Source organism: Alosa sapidissima, chromosome 16, assembly GCF_018492685.1.
Source record: "Alosa sapidissima isolate fAloSap1 chromosome 16, fAloSap1.pri, whole genome shotgun sequence".
NCBI lineage: Eukaryota > Metazoa > Chordata > Actinopteri > Clupeiformes > Clupeidae > Alosa > Alosa sapidissima.
In genome coordinates this window covers 33,013,133-33,040,687 of record NC_055972.1, presented here as the reverse complement: position 1 = coordinate 33,040,687, position 27,555 = coordinate 33,013,133, and the positions used below count along the sequence as shown (strand labels likewise).

The following is a 27,555-nucleotide window of genomic DNA, read 5'->3' as shown; positions in this document are numbered from 1 at the left end:
GGTCTCTAAGATCGCAAGTCTGAGAACTTCAGTTACAGTAGTACAGGCAAGAGAGTGGTGGATAAGATGAAACTGTGTCGGCGTTCAGCAGTTGTTGGGTATGTGAGTGGAAATATAACATGCTACACATATTCGAAGCCATCACCCAGATGATGTAGGCTACTAATCACGGAAACGATAAAAAAATCCAAAAAACTTCCCCTGCACTTTACAAGCCTTTGGATATACAAATAGGGCCAAAACCTATGGCTTAAATTAAATGATTTCGCAATGACATAAAGCTATGTAAATCGCGTGGTAATTACCTTTATGTTGGACTAACTTGTAACTTCTCACATGAGGAGCTGGTAGTGTTAAGGGCATAGACAGTAAAAGAAAGTGTCAACGCTAACCAGGCTAATAAACAAACCATGCTACGATGAGTTAACGTGGAAGGGCAGTGACGTGACTTCTAGTTGTAATCTGTTTATGAAATGAAAGGAGCAATTTCGTTTTTTAAAAGAAAGCAAAATAGTGTGATATTTTCACAGTTAGTAGGCTAGATTATTACTGTACACACACTGAAAAATATTAAGGGCAAACTGTAGCCCCTTCCATATACAACTAAACACAGATGTTGAAGGTCTTGCTTAAGTGGATTTTTACAAATCATTATTCTATAATAATATGCACTTTCAGAAATAGGAGATGCTGTAGGCCTATTTTCAGTTTTATAGCTGATTGTCTTATTTTGTTTACAAGTTACAGATGGAGTCTGGGTACTTATTGTACTGTTTAGCCTACATCTTACACACTTCAGGCTGTTGCAGATAGCTCAGGGAAGAGACTGTATGACACTAGGTGGTACAGCCTGAGACATGCACAATAAAATAAAAAATAAAAAATGCTTTTTGCATTTTTGTTTTGCTTTTCCCTCCATTGTACCGAACCGTGATTTCTGTGTACCGTTACACCCCTAATATGTATGTGTGTGTGTGTGTGTGTGTGTGTGTGTGTGTATGTATATATATATATATATATATATATATATATATATATATATATATATATATATATATATATATATATATATATATATATATATACACACACACACATCATACATACATAACACACACACACACGTATGTACGTACGTGTGTGTGTGTGTATATATATATATATATATATATATATATATATATATATATATATATATATATATATATATATATATATATATATATATACACACACACACACATATATATATATATATATATATATATATATATATATATATATACACACACACACACATCATACATACATCACACACACGTATGTACGTACGTGTGTGTGTGTATATATATATATATATATATATCAGAATACACTTAAAAAGCCTCACCGTCACAACTGTTTGAAGTGGTAAAATAATACTCACCATGTCGTTGATGAGACTTTGGCGGGTGGGAGGGGACTGGAGGCCTAAAAGTGTGGCTAGTCGTCTGTGTTTCTCCACTATAATACCATCCATATCCAGCAATCGTGCAATATCAGTCCTCTCAGGTGTAATGGGGATAGACAGGGTGGCCAAGAGAACTCTGGTAGACATTCTAAGGTAACAACCAATGTTTACAACAGATTATCTGCAAGGTCTTTATCCAGGCAAGACAAGTGACATTGAACAATAAAATAATTGTTTACAGCAGTTCTAGCCAAAAGATCCCATTACCATCTTTGGAATGACATTCCTGTTCGAACACTACACAGCAGCACGACACCAAAACGTCAGAAAAACATTACGATGCTAGAACATGACAGTCATCCATAATCATCTTTCAGGACAATTGTAAAGACTAAGATGGATAGAGACAATAGATCTCCCAACAGCATTTAATCAAATCTAAGTGTAATAGAATGGGGCATTGATTTAAGTCCCTTAAATCCTCTTATGTAAATGTAAGTGGGCATTGTCATTAGGGTAACCAGATAACCTTTTTTTCTCTCAGCTGGGTATTACAAGTCAATGTGGATTATGAATATGAATTTTACCTTTGCATCTCATCCTGTGTGAGGTTCTTGCGCATCTCCCTTGAAAGATGATACAGGCGGTGCAAAGTGCTGGCATGAAAAAGCGCGTTGCCAGATTTCCAGAATACAGTGGACACCTTGTTATAGTAGTTGGCCATAAGTTGAGGCTTAGGGGGCTTTTTAGACAGGGCAAAAAGGCCATGGATATCTTCTACAGCCTTAAAGGCTTCCTGCAAAAGACAAGACACATTGATTGAGATAGGTAATAGGGGTGGCACGGTTCATGAAAAAAATCCGAACCGTTGGGTTTGCTCGAGTTTGAGCTCAGAGTGGGAGAGGAAACTCATTTTGAGAAAACTGCCTTGAAAGACAGCCAATGAGATTCCGTTCTCAGCCTAGACTCGCCTTTGAATTTGAACTTTCGCGATTGGTTGCTGATACAAAGGAAGTCTCTATATATGGATCACATAGCGTGATACAGGAAAAACAGAGCTTTCCAACAGTACTACACATGATATGTTTTGGATCATGGTCGCAGGAGTGCATGCAAGGTTAGAATGGTAACTTTTACTGAATTTAGGATAAATATACAGGCGCAAGTAGGCACAATTAATGAAATAAACACCTAAATGTGTAAATCGGACTTTTTTGTTGTAGTAGTGTGATAGAATACGCTAAGGTAACAAACTAGCTCAAAATCTCGAAATTGACCAGTGCATGAAAAACTGTTTTCACATGCCGTGTCTCGTCTTAATTGAGAACAGTGATGGCCCCGATACCAATACCGGCATCTGGCCAATACTAGGCCTATATACTCATAAAAATTCCACCGATACCACCCACCGATTCTTAGCCTAGTTTCCCCTAAATCGTTGTAGCCGCTACAGTTTTTATGAAGCCTACTTGTGGTACTCATTTGAGTCTTGCACTTGAAAAACATACAACTAGCTAGATTCATGTATCTGCGTTGAATCTATGCAGCTAATACCCTGGTATGTATGGTTTTCTGTTTAAACTATAGCTCAGCTAAGCTATGCATGTGGCATACACTTAGTTGAGTGTAGCCTATTTGTTGTTGTGCGTCACTGGTGTGTTAGTGTAGCTCTGTACTTCACGCTAGTTGGGGATAAGTAGCCTTGCATACAAAACAAACTTGGTGGAGTTTCCGTTTCAGTAGATAAATCTGATTTGCATAGTGTTTTGTTAGCACACATTTTGGTCATTTATACTGAGAAATTTTACCTTCCCTGCCTTCTTTTCAGTCCAGATCGTCACGTTAGTTGGATCATTATGTGCTCCAAGAGCAAAGTCAGCGCCCAATTCACTTCTACTGTAGCCTAAGTCATGAGCTACAGGCAGATGCAAGACATAGTGTGCGAGAAATCACCGCTTTATTCAATGGCCAATAGTTTAGACAATGAATAAGTCTCGTTCACCAACTCTGCTTTGCCAAAGCAATCAGACAGCAGAAGCATCTTCTCTCTTTTCCTCTCTCACAAGATGGCCGCTCGCTCTACACTCTTAAAGGGGCCACAACAATTTTACAAAGGTCTCTACAGTAGATACCACTTAATCACACCATTTCCCCTAAATCATAGTAGCTTTGTGCTGCTCTTAAGAAACTGCCGCTATGCCTTCATGTAGCCTAGTTCACTCTTAAAAATAGTACTATTTTACTATACTATATTCAAGTATCTGCCTTGAATGTACGTAGCCTAATACCCACAGCACAAATGGTTGTCCGTTTAAACTATAGCTCACCTAACCTATGCAAGAGGCTATGGTACACCTTGTTGAGTGTAGGCTGGTGTGTTGGTGTAGTGCTAGTTGGGGGAAAGTAGGCTAGCCTACAATACAAACTCTGTGGAGAAACGTTTCAGTAGATAAATCTAATTTGCATAGCGTTTTGTTAGCTTACAATTTGTACATTTTACGGAGAAATGTTACCCTTTCCTGTCTCAGCTCCAGACTGTAACACGTCGGATCATTATATGCTCCATGACCAAAGTCAGCGGCCAATTCACTTCAACTGTAGGTTGTGAGCCACAGGCAAATGCAAGACATATTGTGTAAGAAATCACTACTTTATTCAGTGGCCAATAGTTTAAACAATGCATAAGTCCCCTTCACAAACTCTGCTTTGGCAGCAATCAGTAGACGGGCTCTGCAGCAGCAGCTGCAGAATCTTTCCTCTCTTGCGTGACAAGACTTTCCATACGGGCCCTGGGGTAAAACCTAGGAGGTGGGAACTTGTCGAGGAACCTGCTCTCAGTCGGTCCTCTCAGTCCTTGTGTTTCCATTAGAATTGAAGGACCCTGGTCGAACTCGCCAGCCTCTGAGTTTGTTACAGGACCTACCCTTACACAGCTTTTGCTGCACTCAACACTAATTAGATTAACTAAAATGTCATCAGCTGCAGCAAATACTCTCCCTACACGTTTGCTTTATTATCATTTTACTTATGTGCAGAGACCGTAACCTAATTAAGAGACAGAAAGCCATAATCAAGATAAAAAAAATAAAAAAAAGTCTTGAAATATTTCACTTTATATTAGGGGTGGGCGATATATATCGTCTGCGATAATAACGTGATTGCTGTTTTAACGATGTGCAAATTGACATTATCAAGTATTTAAATTACTTAGGGCGAAATCACGCATTGAACCCCCATACATTCACTAAGCCAGGAGGTGTATGCGAGAGAAGCCCCTGGCTGCACGTGACGTTGTCACGCGCACGCCTAATGTTTATTTTGTGCGGCTACTTCCTTCAAGTGGCATTGAAGAGTTAAAGTCACGGTATTATATGTAAACATTAGGCTAGCCTTTGAGTATTTTAATAGTCAGTTGCAAACAAAGAAATCTTATGTAACCCTTTTGTAAATGGACTGAAGTTCGCTCTAAATATCAACTTTTACCGATTATGCTGTTAACATCTCTATGGAATTTCTCATTAGCCATAAGCTAATGCATTCGTTTCTATTCTGTAAGGTCTGCTTAGTTTTACAGTGAAACCTAAGTAAAGGTTTGAAAGGAACTTGAGCTTCAGACTTTCTCTTGAGAAAGTGTCAGGCCTATCTATCCTCTGTAACGTAGCTGGCTAGACCATGTCATTGCCACACACACAACTGGGTGCAGAATTGGAAACGTGTCAGAGTGACAATGCATTGGTTTGGTTAAAAAGTCACAGGTTAGGTTATTGTAATGATGCTATTCATAAATAATGAGCTATAAAGTAACTCAGACTTTTAAAAACATTTTTTTAAAAGATGTCGACTAATTATCGCGAGTCAAAATCACAAAAAAATAGATATTTTTTGTCCATATCGCCCACCCCTACTTTATATGTAATAAAACTAGAAAATATGAAAGATTTACTTTAACTAAATTACAGGAAAAAAATAGTTTGACAACATTCAAATTTTTGAGATGGACCTGTATATTAATAGGGCTGCACAATTATCACAATCGCAATATGAACCAGCACAATTACCCAATCGCAAAAGTTACAAATAATCGCGCACAGTTAATTTAGAAAACTTTCTGACTTTTATATATGCCACTTCTGGTTGGTGGGTGTCAGAGTGGCACAGAAATTCTGATTGGTGAGCTTTACAGTCCTTCGCAGGTGCTGTGCTTCTTGTGCACTGGGCGTGCTCACCAATCAGGGGAGGCACAAATTAAAGAGACATTTGGAGTATTGAACTAAATCAATTCATTAACATTCAAAAATCATATTGCAATATCTGTCAGAAAAAAAAAATGCAATTACATATTTCCCCCAAATCCCAATATCAAACAGACCAAAGAAAAGGGAAAAATATCTGGATCAACCCCCCTACCTCCCAAAAAAAACAGCCGCCATTCTTTTTTCGATAACATCCCATGATTCTGTGTATAATAGAATAACCAAATACATAAATATTTGTGTAGTATAGCAGTGAATTAGGGGTGTGAATCTCTCATGTAAAAGACGATACGATTCACATCTAGATACAGGGGCACGATTCGATACAAGAAAAGATACATGTTCATAAAAAAAGATTCAGTACGATGCGATTCGATGCAATTCAAGAATGGAAAGCATTCTGAAAGATTTTTTATCATTTGCTCAAGGTGCACATTAATTTTGTTATCAATTATCATGGTCATGGTTGTCAATTAGGCAAAAAAAAGTGTGAATATGATCATCTAAACTGAGGTTTGCATCATATACTGTATTGAAATGAAAAAATAATAATCTACATTTCAGTCAAACACAGCAGCCAAATACAACATAAAAATACATTTTTATAGACATTATAGATTTTATAGAATTATATCTGTTTTCAAGGAGCTGTAGCCTATTATTGAGGTAAGACAGTACCGAAATAAAATAAAACAATGCTTAAGACACTGTTGGCCTTTTCTCATAGCCTACAAGAATAAAATAGGCCTACATATCAATGAACTCTCTGTCCTTATTTTGTAGACCTAATATGCAAAAACCAGAAACTCAGTGCCACAAGTCTGAGTGAATATGAACAAAATAATAATAATTTGTTCTCGTTTTAGCAGCAAGGGCCAAATTATTCTTTAACATTAAGGAAATCCCTTCATCAAACGTAAGGCTAGAGTAAAAACTGTCAAACGACCGAGTGCGAGTTGTCACGTGCTTAAGTTGCAGTAGATGTATGGGTAATGAGGTCCTTTGACAACTTTGGGCAATGAATGTAGCCCAAAACGAACTGCATTAACCACAAATCCGTGCCATGTGTAGTTTCAAAATCGGAAGTGGGATGAACACGCTGCTTGCAACGTAAATGAGAGTCTGAGCGCGCAGAAAAGGTTGTGAACCGATTCGTAACAAGTAAATCGATATAACGACCGGTTCATTTCAGTTTTATTCCGATACGGGGCTTCACGTATCGATGTAGCCATATCTTACACGTTAAAAACGGATACCGATACGTATTGGTTAATCTTTACACCCCTACAGTGAATGGTTAGCCAGTTGTCTGTGCAAACCCCTAGTTATTATACAAATATCTAATCTTCACTGAATTAACAAAGTTCATACCTGCCAGAGTTCCATGCTAATGGCACTGTCCAGCTGAACCAAACGTGTCTCCAGGTGCATGGACTGGCTTTCAGGATTGTTCAAGTTGATGGCAGTGCTCTGGTTGTGGTGTCTTTGAATCTGGCCCAAATGCATGCGCAGATTGTCACAGAGTTTGCGAAATTCTGCCTTCCGAGTGTACTGCAGGCAAAACTTGAAAGCTACAAAGTAATGAATAGTAGAACCAATGAAACAGACATTTCACAACTTCACATTTAGAGCTTAAAGAGGCATGACTACAACAAATCATAGGGTCAAAGTATAATACATATCAGATAGATAGAGAGATAGATGTATAGATAGATACTGTATTGATCCCCAGGAGAAATTCAAGGTCTCAGTAGCATAGACATCACACACACATTCACTAACAGCAGAAAAAAGTAATTAAAAGTATATAATATAAAAAAACACAACAAAGCAATAAGGACAGTAGAAGATCAAGAATATACTAAATATACTAAAATACAAATTATACTAAATAACACAATCTAAATCAATTCTAAAAACAGTATCCACATAGTGGGTGATTAATCAAGAGGCGCTTGCAATGACTGAGGCAGGGACTGAGCCTGTGATTTTCTGTGCATAGTAAGGTAAGGTAAGGTGCTCTGTGTGAGTGAGTGTCATGGTGATGGTGCAAATGAGTAAGTCCAACAATGCATATCAGCGAGTAAGGTAATATAAAAAAACTAGCACAGCACACAAACGGTGAGGCAGAAAGACAGTGGTAAAAAGTGGCTAGTGGACAGACAGTATCCAAACATGGAGGGGGTGAAGAGGCAGACAGACTATGCAGAGAAGTCTATCTCTCCTCTTCCCTTAAGTGAAGCATTGAACAGTTCAATGGCCCTGGGGACAAATGACTTCCTCAGTCTGTCTGTTGTGCAAGGCAGTGAGCGAAGTCTCCAGCTGATCAGGCTCTTCTGCTTTACAATAGTGCTCAATATCTGGCTCAATTCTGTTCAATTCTAGGGGTGTGTTGAGTGCCTGTCACTTTAAGGCGTTTAGGGAACCCTTGCAATTTTAACACAGTTAAAAGGCTTCTGATATATGTGCAAATCATGCCGCTCATGATGTTTTCTGCGTAGTTAGTTAAATTAAAGGTTCGTACTTCTCCTTGAGACAAACACTTTTGAGTCTTGGAAAACGTTTCCAATTACATCGGGATTTTGCAAAAATGTAGTGTCAGTCAATAAAATTAAGAGCATGCACGAGTAATCTAGTCGAAATTGACAAGCAGCTGTAACTAAGCATGCTAAACTCAACATCCAAACAGTATTCTAACGTTAGCTTAGATATACGGCTTGATTGCATAACTTAGTAGTCTACATTAGCGAGACTAAACTATGTTGTAATAAGACGTTAGCAGAGTTAACTTGAATGCTGCAGTTTTGAACAAATTTTCACAGCATGGTCACGATGCTAAGCAGAATTAATAGCAGTTTAGCACGCCGTCTTCTATGCAATGCCTCTATGTGGCAACACCCATCCTTCAACAATCCTGAAGGTTTTGCTAAATGCACATGCAGCAGAGAAGCAGCGGGTTCTTTACGAGAGAAAGCGGGGAGGAGGAAGGAAAGGCTGTGTGTGTAAAAAGCGCAGCTCAATTAAAATGATTGAATTGGAAAAAATATATTAATTATTTAAATAGTACAACATAGAACATTATTGTGTGATGGCAGGTTGATTTCGTGGCGGCCCGCCACAGATTAGTCAATGTATGGGAAACACTGTATCCACTTCACATTAAGCTGGAAGCCCTAAGGGATTTAGAAATCACTGACCTTGTTGGGCAATATCATGGTAGAGACGTTCCACTTTGGAATTATTCCGCAGTAGGTCCAAGCACTGACGGTAAGACTCCCAAAGAAACTTGACCCAGGGGGTGAGTAACAGTCGGTCAGTACGATCCTGTGTATCCTCTCCACTCACAGCACTCAGCAATACACTACAATCAAAAAATAAACCTTTAGGAATTGCTGCTTTGGTTGCTGACTTCATACATTCCATGATGCTTAATAAAGAGAATCAGTGTAATACATTACTTGAAATTGAAAGTAGAATAGTTAAAAAATGTGTAATAAGTGAAAACTTCCATATTGGTAATTTAAAATGATCCCTCACATATAAACACCTCACACATGATTTGACCAAAACTGTGACTTAAAAGGAACATGCCAACATTTTGGGAAATTCATCATCTTATTCTCAGCTTATTCACGTTAGATAAGTTAGATAAGATGAAACATACTGCCCGCAGAGACAAGAAATTTGTGGGTAACTAAAAACTCTAAGGCACGCACCGTTAGCATAGCTAGAATGCTAGCGCTTCACCAAATGTATAGGGTAGGATAAGTGACTAACATTTGAGAGTTTTAACTTTCTTTACCACTTGTCTAATATGAATGCACAGCTGCCGTTTTCTGCTCATAAAAACTCTCGATGTTGCAATGTGTTTGCTTCATTTTTTGATTTTCTGAGAGTTTCAGGTTGAAGCGGCAATAGACTAAAGACTACTACATTTAACAATTATTTATAAAATTACATAACAAATATTTATCGAAATAACCTTTGCAATGCGCAATTTTAACAAACACCATACAAACTCTACAACACTATACAAATATTTACAAATATTCGTGATAAAAAGTGCTAAACATCATAACTGAAACGAGAACAGTGAATCAATGCAATGTAATTTTAACAAACTATACAACACTGTAGTGCAAAAGAAAGTGCAAAACATCATTTTCAAAATGTGCTAAGGTAAACACTGGAGGTCACGGCTTATGGCAGAGCTGACATCTAGCATCGCTACAGGTTATCCTCCTTGGTTTTAAAAAGAACAATTCAATAGCCCTTTGGTAATTGCACTCTTTTACAAGTGCGGATCATTTATGCTTATTTTCATGCAGGTATCAGACTGTTGCCCTGCAGCCTGTTCCTCAAGTCTGTCTTGATCTAATGCAGGGATGGGCAACTGGTGGCCCTCCTCCTCACTCACAACTCTAGTTTATCCAAAACAAACCAAAAAGGGACTCAAAGTGCTTAATACCATAATGATCCTTTAAATGTTTGTACATTTTCGCACATTCCAACATAAGGAAGCAGTATGGGAAACACCAATGCGATAGAAGCTTCAAACAAGCGGTGTTCCTCGGCAGCAGCCTTCTTTGTTATTAACAAAAACTGCTTCAACGTCGGCCCTATATTGTCATTGTGTAATGCCCGCCTCAACGGTTGTGATTGGTGCCTGGATTTTAGGGACATTGGAAATGGGTTTGAATGGGCTCTTGGCCAGGCGGACCTGCAGAGCAAATCCAAAATTGGCCGGAAGTTCGTCTGGGTTTTCGCAGGCTATAAGACGCCTTAAATGAAGTCAAAATGAGAGAGAGCACTAAGTCAGTTACTTTTTTCTAAAAAACAATACGAACTAGTTTTTGATCTTAATATAAGATTAATCACACTTAGTTAAAAAAGCAGCTTTACAGTATAAATGAGTGGAAGCAAGGTGTCCGAGTGGAGATCTATGGAAAACAGGCATTGTGGGCTGTGTACAAATTGTAGCTCTTCCTAGACGTAGGGGGATGTCCTTGTACATTTTTTTTTGTTGGCTGGCTAACTAACTAATGACAAGTGAGACCAGGCTAATTTAACGTCAGTTAACCATGGGTTTGTTGTACACTGTGTTCCAAATTATTATGCAAATATGATTTAAGTGTCAAACATTTATTTTTTTCAATTAAACTCATGGATGGTCTCAGCGCTCTTTGGATTATTGAAATCAATCTCAGACACCTGTGATCAGTAGTTTTCCTTTGATTGGTCTCACCTGGCAAACTAATAAGAAGGATGTTCCACATTATTAAGCATGCCACAGGTTTCAAACAATATGTGACCTTGCAAGGCAAAACCAGTCGCTTTGCGCACAGTGCAATTTTGAGAAAATCCACGATAAACAAACGTACGGGTTAAAATGTCGAATTTCACGTTTTCGCATAATTCAACAGTATACAGTCTACACTTTCATATTGTGAACAAATTTCACGGATAAACATACGGTTTTGACTGTTAAACCCTGACTTTATTTAGGTGAAGATTCAACACATTAGCAGTCATTTCCTTTGTCCACGCCGCTATAAGGTTTTACGAGCTAGAGCTAAAATTTTTACGAGCTAGAGCTAAAATTTACTCATTACTCGTTACTCAATGTGTCAGCTCTCTATCGTTCTGGGCAGATGTAACCGAATATGAATGTGAAAATCTTGCCTTTTAGAAATAGTTTTCCATTGATGTAGCGCATTTTAAAAGTAGGCCTATACACAATCTGTGTACACAGAACTTCCTCTCCCCTCACTTCCCCCGAAATACATTAATTATATTCTATAGTGACACCTTATGACCATCCCAGGTATTTTAGGGGGCAGAAAGAGACACTCACTCGGTTGATGAAACCATAGACATACTATTATGTCTATGGATGAAACTGGACATAGTCATCCGCTTCAAAGTCACGCTACTGTAAGGCTAATAATAGGTGTCCTCACACCATCGCAGGTGACTATTTACTTAAAAAGGTGATTTTCTCCTCTTCTGGCGTATCATGACAGGAGAACCATGCCAACTTTAGATGCGATTATCTTAGCGGTACTTTTTGCAAGACCCTCGATATACTGTACATATCGTTGGAAAGATTAGTTAATGACCGTTCATGTGAGCACAATAACTTAATTTTGTAAATTTTACCAAAGCGACTGGTTTCGCCTTGCAGGGTCACATATGGGAAAGAAAAAGGATCTCTCTGCTGCTGAAAAGCGTGCACTACCTTGGACAAAGTCTGAAAACATTCAATATTACCCGAAAACTTATGCGTGATCATCGTACTGTGAAGAAATTTGTCGCCGATTCAGAGCACAGGCGGGTTCGTGCAGACAAAAGCATAATAAGGAAGCCACTGGTGCCTCTGGAGTCCCGCGAACCCGCAAGGTCTAGGATCCTCAAGAAGTTTGCAAGTGTGCATAACACAAGCAGAAACGGTTGCAGTGGGCTCGGGAATACATGAAGACTAATTTTCATACAGTTTTGTTTACAGATGAGCGCCGGGCAACCGTAGATGGTCCAGATGGATGGAGTAATGGATGGTTGGCAAATGGCCACCATGTCCCAACAAGGCTGAGAGGTCAGCAAGGAGGTGGCATGTTTTGGGCCGGAATCATGGGGAGAGAGCTGGTAGGCCCCTTTAGGATCCCTGACGGTGTGAAAATGACCTTGGCAAAGTATGTAGAGTTTCTGACTGACCACTTTCTTCCGTGGTACAAAAAGAACCTTCCCTGTTCAATGGATGCAAGAATTGTGAAGGTGATATCAATGAAGGGGTCCTATGTTAAAATGTAACTTGGCCTGTTAAGATGTTTTTGATTGAAATACCTTTTGATTTAATTTATATGACCCCCAATGCTGCAAATTCAACAAATGACTATTTTTAGTTTTTTACAACCTACATGTATATGTTTTGAAACTCTGTTGTGCATAATAATTTGGAACAGTGCATTTTGAGTTTTTTATTTTGAAAAAAATACTGTTATCATTGGGAGGTTTGTTCAATAAAAATCTAATTATATTCTAACGGTTGATGACTTGAATATTATACGGACTGTCATTTGCATCAACTATTTAGGAAAATATGAGATAAATGTAATTTGCATAATTTGGAAGGCAGTGTATATTCAAGGCAAATTAATAAATATAGCTGCAAGCAGCAATGATGGTGCCAAACAGGTAATCAGGCTGGAGTTACCATGGAGCACTCACATTAAGTTTCATGTCACACAACCAAAGATTGGCTGGGATATAAGGTCACTTCCTGTTTGGCGGCTGCTGATTTCCATTGGCTGCAATGGGTGAATGCTTCTGAATATAGCTTCAAAAAGCAAGATATTAGTAAGGCTTAGTCTGAAGGATTATCTGTGCCAAGTGACGAAAGGCAAAAATTTGTGACCTGTGAAAATGCGTTTTCTGTAATATCCAATATGACGGCCGGACTAATTAGGTTGACGTCAAATGCTGGCATGGGTCAGCCTTAGGACCTCCTAAAGTATTAATAGTCACAGCTAAGTTTTAAATCCAAACACATCAGTTACAAGCCAAAATGCATTTTTGCTCATTTCAGTGCCCCCTAGACGTCAAAGGTCACTAAACTTCTTGTGCATCCTCACAATGGGGTCACGACTCCATGTACTAGTTTGATTTTGATACAGTAACACAAAATAGTTCCAAATCGAAATTGGTCTAGTAAATCCCTTTGTGTTAATTTGCATTGATATTTGTACTCGATGTGAATGTACAGGTTACGAGAAATAATTATAAAAAATCTTGAGTTATTTGATTCACTTTTGCAACGACATGCTAGCTGGCATCTCCGGATTACAGCGACTTCGCTAAGCTAAAGCTAACCGGGCCGTTTCTAGATTAGGACAATGGCTGGGTCGGCTATAAAACGCTTTGGCTCACTCATCCAACTCTAGGGACTGCGGGGAGTGACCCAATTTCACCTAGGGGTGGCGTATTCCTTTTATCGCTTCCAGGGCTATTAGCGCCAGGTTTCTGGCCTCACCATTACCCTAGGGCCAACGAGTGTTTGCTGGTGCTTGAGGTGGTGTCAAGGTGGAAGGCAGGGCCGAGTCAGGTAAGAGGATTCAGTCGCAAAACATATTTAGTTTATGTTTACGCCACAGACTGCATTGCTAGCGATTGTCCAATAAAATGATCAGCACACGGATGCAAGGCTTAATAATATTAGGACTAAATCATTTAAGTGTGAGTGAGAACAACCAAAAATAGGTCATGGGCATAAGAGCTAAGAAATTTCGATCTGCACGACTATCAAGGCATTTTAGGGCTTAATGTTACAACAAAGCCTGAATTTGAAGCAGTCATGCTATCAACGAACCCGGATTTTATCACAGAAGACCGAGATCTCACACAGAGCATGACATTTTTTGCCGGAAGGTAATGCCTTATACGGACTTTCCTTCGGGAGGAGCTGGGATTTTCGCTGGAATTCCACTTTAAGTTAGTGTTACATTTTATCCTGCAATGGGCAAATGGGCAAAACGGCCATCAGCTGTGATTTCTAAATATCGGCATCTGCCATAGAAAAACCCATATCAGTCGACCTTCAATAAAAACAATCCCTTTTAATGGCCTTAATTTATGCTACATTGATTTACTAACCCTGTAGACACCCTGAATTTGGTACCTTGGATGATCCTTTCAAGGCCTTTTGACAGATTGGGTGATCAAAATTGGATACCCGTAGCAGCCTTAAAGCATACGCATTGGTAAATGCAAGTATATCCCAGGCCTAATAGAGGGGTAAAACATGTTTGTACCTTTCAGGAGTCTGAATATTGTCTAAATCCTCAATGTCCAAGACCATCTGCTGAGACTCCTCTTTGGCGGTCTCCGTCTTCTCTTCAGCCAACTTCAAGTAAGCCCGGACCACATCTTCAAGAGACTTGATATTCACCTAGGATATTGCATGACCATGATGAGTCACTCTAGCCAGAAGTAATGACCACTAAAAATGTTCATGTAAAGAATCTGGAATAATTAAATGTATATGCAGATTTTGTTTGTACTTCCATACTGCAACAATAAAGCTTAAATCAACATGTTCTCTCATACATGTGGCTAAGGATATACAAATAATTAGTATCAAAAAAGGGCCTATTTAGACTTTATGGTTAATTGTTCTACTTGTAATCCTTAAAGGGGTGGTTCAGGATTTTGGACATAGGACCTCATTTCCAAGTTAGCAAGTGTGATATTTATCAGTGGAGACCGTTTTCAACATGTTTCATCCAGTCCTTCTAATTGCAGAGTTCGCAGGTGCTAGGCTAGCGCAAGTCATCGGTATGTGTTAGCCTGCCACTAAAAACAGTCTTACCCACTCCAAAGTACACCCCAAGAAAATTCCAGACAATCGATGTAAATGTCTAGCAGACTAACACATACTGATGACTTGCGCTAGCTTAGCACCTGCGAACTCTGCAACTAGAAGGACGGGAGGAAATGTGTTGAAAATGGTCTGCACTGATCAATATCACACTTGCTAACTTGGAAATAAGGTCCTATGTCCAAAATCCTGAACCACCCCTTTACATTTTTAAGAGTATCAACCATTAACCAAGTTACCAGATCTATAGCACATTTTCACACACGTACCATAAACAAAAGTACAATTTCAATAACATATAAATACAACAAAAATGTGGAAGTAGCTGTGGCACAAGTGGCTACAGCATCCATACCACATTCAGAGCCAAGTGCCCAGAATTAATGTGTTAAATTGGGAACATATTAACCTGCTGACAGATGTTCTTGTACTGGTACAGCCCCTCCTTCGCCAGGTGACTCTTGCGAAGGTCCACACAGAGCTCCAGATATTTGAGCATGATTGGCTCGTGGATCTTCTGCCATGTTCGGTGCTTTTTGCTCTTAATGACATCATACAGTACATCCAAGGCTGGTTGCTTCTTCCCCACTTCCAAAAATTCTATAATCAAAGGAGACAAAAATGTTGTGTTAATATGGTTACAATGAGGTTAATGAAAGCATACCAAATATGGTTAATATTAGGGGTGGCACAGTTCATGGCATGCGTAATGTAGCCTCATGCCCATATGTGACCTCAGACAGTTTTTCGCCCTTTCGCGTGAAAGGTGTGGAGTGTTGCGGGTCACGTGTAGAAATGGCAAGTGGGAGCGATAACGTAGGCAGCACGGAGTTGGAGGATGCACCAGCGTCGTATAAGTCTGGTGTGTGCGAACATTTTGGATTTAGAAAACGGTAGATAGAACTGCGACTGTGTGCAAGCATTGTGCAACACATAATTATTCTAGTACAGGCCCGGAGTGGCTAATCAGGAGCATTAGGAGTAGGGAACGACCGATATGGTTTTTTCAGGGCCGATACCGATATCAATTATTACCAAAACAGGAGGCCGATAACCGATATGTAAAACCGATATTTCAGTTGTCAAAAAGGGGGGGGGGGGGGGGGGGGGGGGGTAGATAGTAGCCTAGGCGATATGCTGAAAATTCTCATTCAAAAGCATTTAATTATGCTAACTTTTCCTTCTTCTTTTGATACACAATTGTCTTCGAAAAATAGCTGAAGCCCAGTCTACAGTAAGCCCATAGACAGTAAAAGAAAGAGTTTCACCGATATGCTGAAAATTCTAAACTTTCTCTGTGTTCAGTCTTCGATCCTGATTGGCTGAATTCGTGCTAACTAACAAATCAGACGGTGTAGTGGGCGGGACAGTGCTCTCAACCACAGAGTAGCAAATGCAGGGAGTGAGAGACGCTTTACAGACAAAGCAGCGCGTTTCATTCTTTATCCATTTCAGTATCGGCTTATCGGTGGAAAAAATGACCGATACCAATTATTATAAAAATGCTAAATATCGGCCCTAATAATCGGCCCGGCCAATAATTGGTCGACCCCTAATTAGGAGGATGGGCCGGTCTGAATATTGGGAGTTGAAATGTCTGAAGTTCATTTGCTGCCCACTCACGGCATTTTAGCAGCTTAGCCTGTGTGGTCGCAGGCCCTTACTTGCAGTTAACCAAATATCAGCAAAGTAGCCCTCACAAAAACGGTTTGGAAATCGCAACAATGTTTATATTTAGTATAAGATATAGAGTCTTTATTGTCCTATCAGGATATTCTTTTTCACACATTTGCAATAATTAAGGGGAGTAGGAGGCTATTATGAGCGGCCACTCCTCCAGTGGCACGGCCCTGATGAATTCTCATATGTGCAGGGGAGACGTGTAGGCTAACTAGATGTACCGCATAGCGGTAGAAAATATGACCGCCGCTCAGTCCTGTACATCCGTTCCGCGAAAATAAATCACACTTCAATTTGTCTCCATATTTTACTCCATCCCCCACTCTTGAAACTTTTGTGTATGCTTGTTTGGCATGTGTGTGTGTGCGACTGCACAGAAAGTAGCCTACTGGTGCTGAAAAGATTGTAGAGATTGTAGAAAAGATGTAGCATTGTTATAAAACCTTTAAAATCTCTAAACAATCACAAGTAGGGAAGTTCATCACAGTTCATCCATTGCAACTGGATTGATGAAAGGTCACTTACACCTGTAGGCTACATTGTATTTGGGAAAAGCAAAAGGTATCAGCATAATGTTATTTATTTATTTATTTTTTATGTATTTATAAACAAAAACATCTCTGTCAGTTCCATGCCGTTTTCAACAGCTATCAAAAACAAAGGTCATTTTTGGATGGATGGATTTTTTGTGAATGTTTCTTCTTCTACATAAGATTTTAGTCATCTTTAGTTCATGTAATACTTTATTGTCAATGCACAAATTAAGTAACAGTAGTCGGAAACGTTATTGTTAATGCACAAATTAAGTAACAGTAGTCTGAAACGAAATGCTGTTTTACATCTAACCAGTGGTGCAAATAACGGACATGTCCAAATGGGCCTTGATGAAATGCGTCGCTAGACTGTTCATACACATTTTAACGGGCCAAAGTTGAAGAGCTTTTGTCCGTGCAAATACAGGCTGATTCATGTTCCCTTGCATTGTGTAACTGAGGTCCATGGCTAGTCTGGCTTTCATCAGACCAAGCTCAATCTTTTAAGAAATCAAAAATAAATAGCGGGCAGATCAGGCTGGGTTCACCCTGCCTAGTCCATAGGCACCCGATATTGTTTAATTTTCCGATTGAGATATACACGCTCTGGCTATTCTAAATGCAAAAATGCATCAGGGAGTTATGACAAAACGGTAACTAACAAACTAGATCCTAATAGAAAGCTGTTAGCTTCCCTAAGATACAGGTAGGATTAGGCTATAAGGTAGGCCTATTTACAACATAAATTGTCAATAGGCTATGCTGGCGACACAAATAAAATCTCCTTTGGAAACCAATGGCTTACGCCTTACAGTATCAAGCGGAGTTAAACTGCCATATCGTGGCGAAAAGTTGTAATAACATTCACGCAGCTCCATGAGTCAAGGAAAGCGCGAATGAAGTAGGCCTAGCCACTTCTAAATGGGACCCACTACACAGTAGCTTAAGGTGTGTTGCTAAAGCAGCCATAATGAAATGAAGGTGTCATTGTTTGGATACTTCACACACATGTGCTTTTTAATTTCACAGAATACAACTATCAAGCTGGAATCAAAGCACATCGATTCCCCTCTCACACCCTGCACGCACTTAAAACAAAATAAACAGGCGTCTCAGTCTCTCGCATGTATAGGCAAAACTGTATCAGACCGGTGTAACGTTGGTAAATCTTCCATTGCACAGAATGATTTTGTAGCACGTGCAATAAATGACAGTCGAAAGATACAAACAGTGCTGCTATCAATTTGCTTGGTATAACCGCATTTATAGTTTTCTACAAATGCAATCAATCAAATGGGCCTCCATCACTCAACCAACGCTAACGGTAACATTACCTAGGTCCTTATTGATATTACAAGATTAACGTACCTGCAGTAAAAACCAAGCATGTCCGATAAACATCCTCAGATTTATTTCGGCTTCAAGAAGAAATGGGAATTACACTTCATGTGAACATCGTCCTATCCTTATTAGATGTTCGCTGCGGTAAAATACAGTCCTTGTAGGAAGCGTCCATTGTTTTTCCAACCCACTTTTAACTTACAACAAAATTACGTCTCACTGCAACGATGCGCCATCTAGTGGACAAACGACTACTTATCGCCAATACTGAAAATGCAGCCATGATGATGATTAATATTTATTTTGGCTTTCTTTTAATCCTACTGAATTTGTAATAATGTATCGGCCGTTCTAATACCGATAGTATGTGAGTGCCTGTGTGTGTGCATGTGTATGTGTGCACCGCCATTTACAGGCCAATGAGTGTACAGTCACTAAATGTACACATAACCTAATTTTTTTAGACCCCCCCCATGGATGAAATTCTACGAAACTGGGCATACCCCCAGAGAATGCCAGGTCAATCATACACATAAAATTTGGTACAGTTCTGAACATCTTAACTGAAGATAAGGGCGATTAAAGCAGAATAATATTGCATTTTCATTTTTTACCGGGGGGGTGGGGGTGCAAATCACAAATGAGTGATTATGAGCCAGGTTGATGTGGGCCCTTGAGACCAACATACCATAAAAGATTCTTCATCCTCAGTGCCACGGTTCAGGTAGTTATTTAGGAAAAACTGTTTTTTTTTTGCGGTTCGGGGGGCCCAGCACGGGGCAGGGGGGAGGGTTGTGGTGTTGGTCCCCGGGGACGAAATGAAATTTTTCCGTAAAAGTCTAGTGGGGCTACATACCCACCAAATTTCATGTACCCCGGTGGTTCGGTGTCCCAGGTATCAATGACCAAAAATTCAGGAAGTAGATGACGGGAAAAATTCTTGAATTGTGTGCATGTGTGCGTGTACAATTTATGTTTATGTGTGTGGGTGTGTGTGTGTGTGTGTGTGTGTGTGTGTGTATGTGCGTGCTTGTGTGTTTGCCTGCGTATGTGTGTTTGTGCATGTGCATGCATGCGTACATATGTCTACTGTGTGAGTATGTGTCATACGTATGATTACTGTAAATGTATGTGTGTGCGTGTGTATCTGTTTATGCACATGTGTGCACATGGAATGGGTTAACATGACCCCTGGAGGCAAACATACGGAAAAAATTGGTCATCCTAGGCCCTACAGTTCTCAAGATATTCACAGAGAACTGTGTCTGCCCTACCTTCCTTTCGGGGGGTCCAGTCCAGCGGGGGGGCTACAGATCAAAACGAAGAATGACGGTTCCATGCTATCCATGTGGGGGTACATGCCCACCAAGTTTTGTGTACCCCGGTCTTTCAGTGTCCCGGGAATCCTTGTTGGTGTACGTCACTAAATGTACACATAAATTATTTTATTGTAAGGCCCCCCATGAACGAAAGTACACAAAACTTGGCATGCATTCGGAGGGTGTCATAATGATCCTACACTTTTAATTTCGTACAGTTTTGACCTTGTCAGCCAGAGATATTGTGATGAAAACACCTAATTTCTTGCTTTTTAATTTTTAACTAGGTGGCGCTATACATGAAATAAGTGGTAATGGGATGGGTTGACATGCCCCCTTAAGACCAACATACATAAAAAAGGTGGACCTCCTAGGCCCTACGGTTCTCGAGATATTCACAGAAAACGGTCTCCGGCCACCTACAGGCCAGTTGGTGTATAGTAACATATATTAATTTATTGTGTGGCCCCCCATGAATGGAATTCCACAAAACTTGGCATGCATACAGAGGGTGTCAATGATCCTACACTTCCAATTTCGTGCAGTTTTGACTATGTTAGGTCACAGATACCTTCAATTACAACACCTCATTTTTACTTTTTTGTGTTTAACTAGGTGGCGCTATACATGAAATGAGTGGTTTTGGAATGGGTTGACATGGCTCCTTGAGATCAACATACAAAAAAAAAAAAGGTCCCCCTAAACCCTACGGTTTTCAAGATATTCACAGAAAACTGTGTCTGCCCTACCCTCCTTTCGGGGGGTCCAGTCCAGCGGGGGGGGGGGGGCTACAGATCAAAACGAAAAACGATGGTTCCATGCTATCCATGTGGGGTTACATGCCCACCAAGTTTCGTGTACCCCGGTCTTTCAGTGTCCCGGGAATCATTGACGGAAATTTGGGCATGCGAAAAAAAACAAAAAAGAAACAAACAAATCTGACTAAACCTATATGACCGCCGCTTCGCTGCGCGGCGGTCATAATAACTCATTTTACTGAAAGGTAATAACCCTAGATCTCAAAAGCCCTCGAAAATAACATATCATTACAATGTATGTTGGGTCCTCCTCACATGGAAGATCTAACGCTTGGTTTCAGTGAGCAAATAGCCCTGTTGAGAGAAACTAGAGGAGCATTCAAATTCGGCAGACAGGAGAGAAAGTGTGCGCTTACAGGGCTTGTCAATGTTATGTGGTAGCTAGAAGCTATCTTGTTAATGATGTGCTTAAAGTCAAGTCAATTCTTTCAGTTGTGCAAGATTACATGATACAACTATACTAATACTGTAGCCTAAATGGTGGATAATTAAGCTATACATCATATGCTAAAGTATGGTATTTCTGAAGTGTACAGAACCGAAAACTGTGACCTTAAAACAGTGGTGCGAACCGAACCGTGGGTTTTGTGAACCTTGCCACCCCTAGTTAATATACAATTTCGAGTCGAGTCATTCCGTGTGAAATCAGATAAGGTTTTCACAGCACCACCACCATTTTGTTAAAACCTTGTCAAATCATAAATGGGTCCCAAATCCAGGTAACAATGCCAGTATTTTATGTGTAACACTTATATATAAAATATCCCTCTGCCCTCTCAATGAAACCATATTTTTTGCCCAAAATTTGCACACTGAGGTAATAACGTGTGAGTGAAAATGTCTGTCCTACCTTACCATACCTTGCACGACTCTTGTCTTATTGTTTAAAATAAAACATCCATTTGTTTGATAGATATATTTTGTTACATTTTCTTTGTGTTTCGGGAGTATTTCAACCACGATTGCACGGTTATCTCGTCAGCCAAAGTTGCTAGAGACTGATGGACGGTAGACTTACCAAGCAAGCACTTAGGCATAGTCTTTGACAGTCTATGGCAAGATCTGAATACAAATTCATAATACCCTTCAAGTATTCTTTAAATTGAGATGTAAGTAGTAACCTTACTTATTTCATGTTTTGATATGATATGCCTAACAATTTGACTATTACAACTGATGAGAGCATGACAAATAAAGTGACCAAATCTCTCTGCAATATTCTATCCCAGAAATACTTACGGGTGTTAATTTACAGTAACAGTACGATCTAGCTGTCCTAGCAATATTACTGCTGCCATCACCAGCTCAAAGTTGGTCTAAATAGTGATTTTTCTGTAAAAGAAATTCTGTATTACCCTCTTGGAAGGACAGGTTTTCCCCTTGTTTTGCAATAGTATACTACATCTTAACCAATTTAAAAGTGTTAGATGTAACTTTGCTGATTTATCATTCCCATAGACATGCTCAAAAAAAAAAAAAAAAAAAAGTAATAATAACCAACTTCAAGAGCAATAGCAAACTAGCTGCCTTAAGGCTTCATTTAATTCCCATCGCTCGTGTTTTGTGGCCTGCTTAGCTCAGGGATCATTGTTTTACACGGACTGTTACTAGCAACGCGCACACCACATTCAGAATTAAGTTGGTGCGATGACAAAGCCAAGAAACCGTTCATAAAAGGCAGAGAATGTCCCAAGTTTTGGGATCATTTAGATAGATACTTTTATTGGCACAACAATGTCGGTGCTATTTTTGTTACAGGATTGGCTCAATCCAGTGAAGAAATAATAAAGCAAAAATGATTAAAATAAATAAATAATGCTTTTTTGCATTTTCTTTCAGTTTAGTTGTGTTAAAGAGTCTTATTGCTGAAGGATAGAAGCTGATTTCAAACTTAGAAAAGACGACAAGGTGCAATGTGTCTACTGCAAAGCAGAACTGGCGTACCACAGCAGGATGCCAACGATGATTCAACATGAGCCAAAAGCATTCAGTTGTTAACAAAGTCGCAAAATTACAACAGACATGTGGGCAGCCGTGGCCCACTGGTTAGCACTCTGAACTTGTAACCAGAGGGTTGCAGGTTCGAGCCCCGACCAGTGGGCCGCGGCTGAAGTGCCTAATATGCTTACTCTGTCACTTGAGCAAGGCACCTAACCCCTCACTGCTCCCCGAGCGCCGCCATTGTAGCAGGCAGCTCACTGCGCCGGGATTAGTGTGTGCTTCACCTCACTGTGTGTTGTTTGTGTTTCACTAATTCACCAATTGGGTTAAATGCAGAGACCAAATTTCCCTCACGGGATCAAAAAAGTATATACTTAAATACTATATACCATACTTAATTGCTACCGTGGCAGGCCGCCATGGTAAAATCAATGTAGAGGAAACACTGTGCTTACTGCGTCAACTCCACGGCGTAGCTACGCAGTTACTCCTACGGCGTCGTGACCCTTTTATGGTTCTGTGTCAGGTTGCTTTGCATCACGGTGCATTTCACCGCGATAATGCTAGGGGGTGTGTGGCTTCGAAGTTCGGTGTAGCCTGTGTCTGCGTCGCTCACCACCAAAACCATAACCTGTATGACCGAAACGGTACTCAGAATGGCAAACCATATAGACTCCCCACAGTAGGCTGCTTGAAACACCGACTATCAACACACAGTACGAGTTGACCAATCACAGTCCTTGCGGTCTGCGTCGCCTCGACGCGAAGTCACAATTCTTTGGATGTGCACGTCGAGCTACGGCAGAGGGATCGGAGAGGGGTTCGCCGCGACACAGAGGGGTCTCTTAAAGTTGGTCTAAATAGTGATTTTTCTGTAAAAAAAAATCTGTATTACCCTCTTGGAAGGACAGATTTTCCCCTTGTTTTGCAATAGTATGCTCGACGTAGAAGCATAAAGGGCTCAAAATGCTTCTGCATCAACTACACAGCGTAGCTACGCCGCCACTCCTACAGCGTCGTGACCCTTTTATGGTTCTGTGTCAGATTGCTTTGCATCGCGGTGCATTTCACCGCCATAACGCTCGGTGTTGCCTGTGTCTGCGTTGCTCACCACCAAAGCAATAGACTGTATGACCGAAACAGTACTGAAATGCCAAACCCCGTAGACTGTTATGCCAAAATATTAATTTTATTTGTTTAGCCTTTTGGCTTAGATTTTGTACAAAGAATCGAGAAATAGACCCAGTAAAATCCATTGACCTAGTTACTGCAACCAGCAAATAAATCCGAGGTTATTTGCGAGGTGTCTGCCAGCCAGTTTATGTTATGTTAGCAAGCAAACTTTAGCACAACTGCCCACAAAGTACTGCTTGCCAGCGAAGTTCTAATTTCAAAACATTACTGCCATATAGACACTTTACAAACGGATAACCCGTCATTGTAACCAAAACATATGTGAGATTATTTACAAAGCTTACGTCAGTGAACTAGCATGTTGCTAATCTCCACAGTAGGCTGCTTGAAACACCGACTGACCATCAACACACAGGACGAGTTGACCAATCACAGTCCTTGCGGTCTGCGTCGCTTCGACGCGAAGTTACAATTTTTTGGAAGTGCACGTCGAGCTACGGCGGAGGTGTCGGAGAGGGGTTCGCGTCGACGCAGAGGGGTCTGGGGTGGTACGCCGTCGATTCGACGCAGAAGCATAAAATAAGCTTAAAACAGCCTTTAATAGTTGCAGCAGACGCAACGCGAACAGAACGCTTCAGTTACCTGCCTGGTGTAGCTGCTAGCTTAGCCCTTACTCGGTTGATACTATGACCAGAAACCGCACAAAAATCTAAAAAGTATAACAACAAATATAACGTATAAAGTCGGAATACATTAATGTTAACGATTTTTAAATATAGATATAAATATGTATATATCATAACTCAATGAGCTTTTAACTTATTAGCAGGGCATGTTGACTATGTTAACATAGTCGGCCAGCTTTGTTCCACAAAACTTGTCAATGCCATTTCAGAGTAACGTTAGCGTTGTGTTGAAAATAATTTCCCTCTGACAAATATGTTAAATTCGACAATATGTTCCCTTCCCATAACGTTTTAGTAAATTTGAGACATTGGACTGCATTTACTTAAGGAGTGTCTGAGCTACCTAGCTAATGTTAGCTAACATTAAAATAATCCAAATGACTAGGCAATAATACAAATTACATGTATTATTAACAAGCGTTACGCTACTGTTTAATTTTGTCGTATATGCCTAGGCTTAAGACCTACATGTTCTACATCGATTTCGACGCCAGATCATGGCATACGGTCTGAAAAGCCGAACTTTACAACATGGCTGACACCGCCATGCTGCTTAAGTTAGCACTAACGTCAGCTATCGTCGTTAACTATGGAGGCAATCACTCACCATTTGCTCTTTTCAGAGCGTTTTCGGGTCTCTGAAAGTACGCCGGCATGGTTGCAAATCGATCTCAAGAATAAACACTGATATCTTAACAGGCACTCGAAGACTATAATACACAATCCCTCGAGCCCATCCGCGTGTTCAGCCCTCACGTCCTGAGGAGTTCCGACCAAGGCGGCAGCAGTAGCAGTTCCAGTGGTCATGTGAGATCGCTATACTTCCGGGTTATTCACCTTAAAAAAAGAAGAAAGAAAATTAACACTATGGATCGATGGATGTTTAAAATGATTGTGTACAACTCAATACATTCCATTTGTTTGTGGCTTTGAGTCTACAGAGTAAATCAGTCTACAGAGTTTTGCAAATTTATTTCATAATTAGCCACAAGACATTTTGTTATCCAACAATGCACTCACAAATGGTGTGTGTATGTGTGTCAAATGCACATATCTGATGTGTGTAGTATTTGTTTTTGCAAGTTTTATACATTGGAAGAGCAGCGTTTCGTGAGCAACGATACGCAAATTAGTGAGCTTCTTCTTTTTTCTTTGGCGGTTGGCAGACAGCTTTTAGGTTCATTACCGCCACCTTCTGAATAGGAGTGTGGGTCTGAATAATACATCACCAGAGCCATCACTTTAAATTCTATGGAAAATTGTTTGTATGCATCTAAAACAATGTTCCCCATAATGTATTTGCAGTATATCTGTTGTGTTCAGACTTATTTTTACTTTTGCTAGCTGCTCACAAATGTGTCTGTCACAAATGAGCAGGATTGACTTCCGGTCACGATTTATCAAGATAAAAGTCCCGCAATGTAGAGATAGGGCAGAGAGGATTAAAGCGGAGCTAGTAATCAAGGATCTTTGAATATAATAGGGTGCCTCCGAATAGTCAGTACATACTTACGTCGGTTAGAACGTACTACTGAACCGTCAATTTAGTACGTTATTTATGCGAGCATCGCCTAAATTTGTGGCCGTTTAATGTCGAATGCCAGAGTAAATTACATTCCAAAACGTACCTTACTGAAACTCCACAATTTATAAAGGAACGAAGTTTAAAAAGAAAAATACAAAATATCAGATGGATTACACGAATAATTGACAAGGAAGTACAAGATTATTCGACGGTCGCTTCTTTTCTAATAAATGTAATGGGCTACATTACATATTTCAGGCCACTAGATGGCGGCATTTCACTGCACTTCGGCCCTTTTTTGGATGGAAAAGCAAGCAGTGAATAAATGGCGTCATCTGGTGGCCGTGCAGTGCCATGAAATATTTAATTGGTTTGTTCTTACTAATTATTCGTGTAATCCTTCTTATATATTGTGTTTTTCTTTTTAAACTTAGTTAATTTATAAATTGTGATGTAATATGAAGGTATGTTTTTAAATGTAATTACTCTGACAAGTGAGGGATAACGGCCATCAGAGTAACCTGTTATACGTGACTCATGGACAATGGGAAATGCAAAGCACTCCCTGTCATGCAGCGTCAATTTTCTTCCTACTGAGATTTCTCCACGTTGCTTGATCCAAATTCTGTTAATTTTGCTGTATATAAGTTGTACGGTACGAAAATGTAGTTTCTTACCAAAGTGGAATGGTTGCTGCCATAAGTCAGCGGCGTTAGTTTTTGGGTGGTTGACGTTAGGCCGAAAAAAAAGAAATTCATATTTATTCACTAATTAGTTGTGGTAGTGACTAAAATTGTCATATGGTGTTACATTAAAGTTATTGTGTGTAAAATTATAATGGAGTATTTTGTTTTTAATGTGAGTCAATGTATTATATAATCTTCTATCATTACTTCACCAAGATCTAGCATTTCCTTGTGCAAATGTATTACACTTTACAGTATATTTCTTCATCAATATACAGAGTAAGGCATATGTCCTCAATCTTTCAATAAACGTCATATTCATTTTGACATACCTTGATATAAAAGAAAGAAAATGCTTGTGACTTTTGCTGATCCTATTTTCTATCTGTTCCATTGAGATTTGTATGATTTAGACCCCAAAAGCCTTTTTATTTTCATAATTTCTTGATGTCACACCAAATGATATGGTGTCACGCCATATGATAAATAACACCACATAACAATCTGTTAATACAAAAATGTGTATTATATGTATTTCACAAGCAACAAAAGACAGTTTAAGACAGGTATATCATGTAAAGTTCACTCTCAGAAATCACAACTATGTAAAACAGAATGCCACCAAATATTGTATAGCTCTTGGGTTCCCTGAGTTTTTGTCTTCTCAATGGTGGGCTTCAATCTGAATGTTTGTAGTTCCCCTTTGAGTTTATTCTCCTTATATCTGTTAAAAGACAAATTCAACAGTTTATTCAGATAATTTAAAAACATATCCGGCATTATAATCAGATTAAATTGTTGCAATTACTTATAGTGCTA

At 39.6% G+C, this 27,555-nt stretch overlaps 1 protein-coding gene across 1 annotated transcript in view; it reads right to left on the bottom strand.

Moving 5' to 3' along the window:
• Positions 1-25,338, bottom strand: part of eif3s10 (eukaryotic translation initiation factor 3, subunit 10 (theta)) — a 55,987-nt gene extending 30,649 nt beyond the window's left edge. The window contains exons 1-7 of the mRNA XM_042066020.1: positions 25,133-25,338; positions 15,483-15,673; positions 14,508-14,644; positions 8,901-9,064; positions 7,075-7,274; positions 2,038-2,246; positions 1,427-1,598 (exon numbers count right to left, since the gene is read on the bottom strand). Coding sequence (XP_041921954.1) covers positions 1,427-1,598; positions 2,038-2,246; positions 7,075-7,274; positions 8,901-9,064; positions 14,508-14,644; positions 15,483-15,673; positions 25,133-25,181 — 1,122 coding nt within the window. The 5' untranslated portion in view covers positions 25,182-25,338. The remainder of the gene's footprint in view (positions 1-1,426; positions 1,599-2,037; positions 2,247-7,074; positions 7,275-8,900; positions 9,065-14,507; positions 14,645-15,482; positions 15,674-25,132) is intronic.
• Between the last annotated feature and the right edge of the window lie 2,217 nt (positions 25,339-27,555).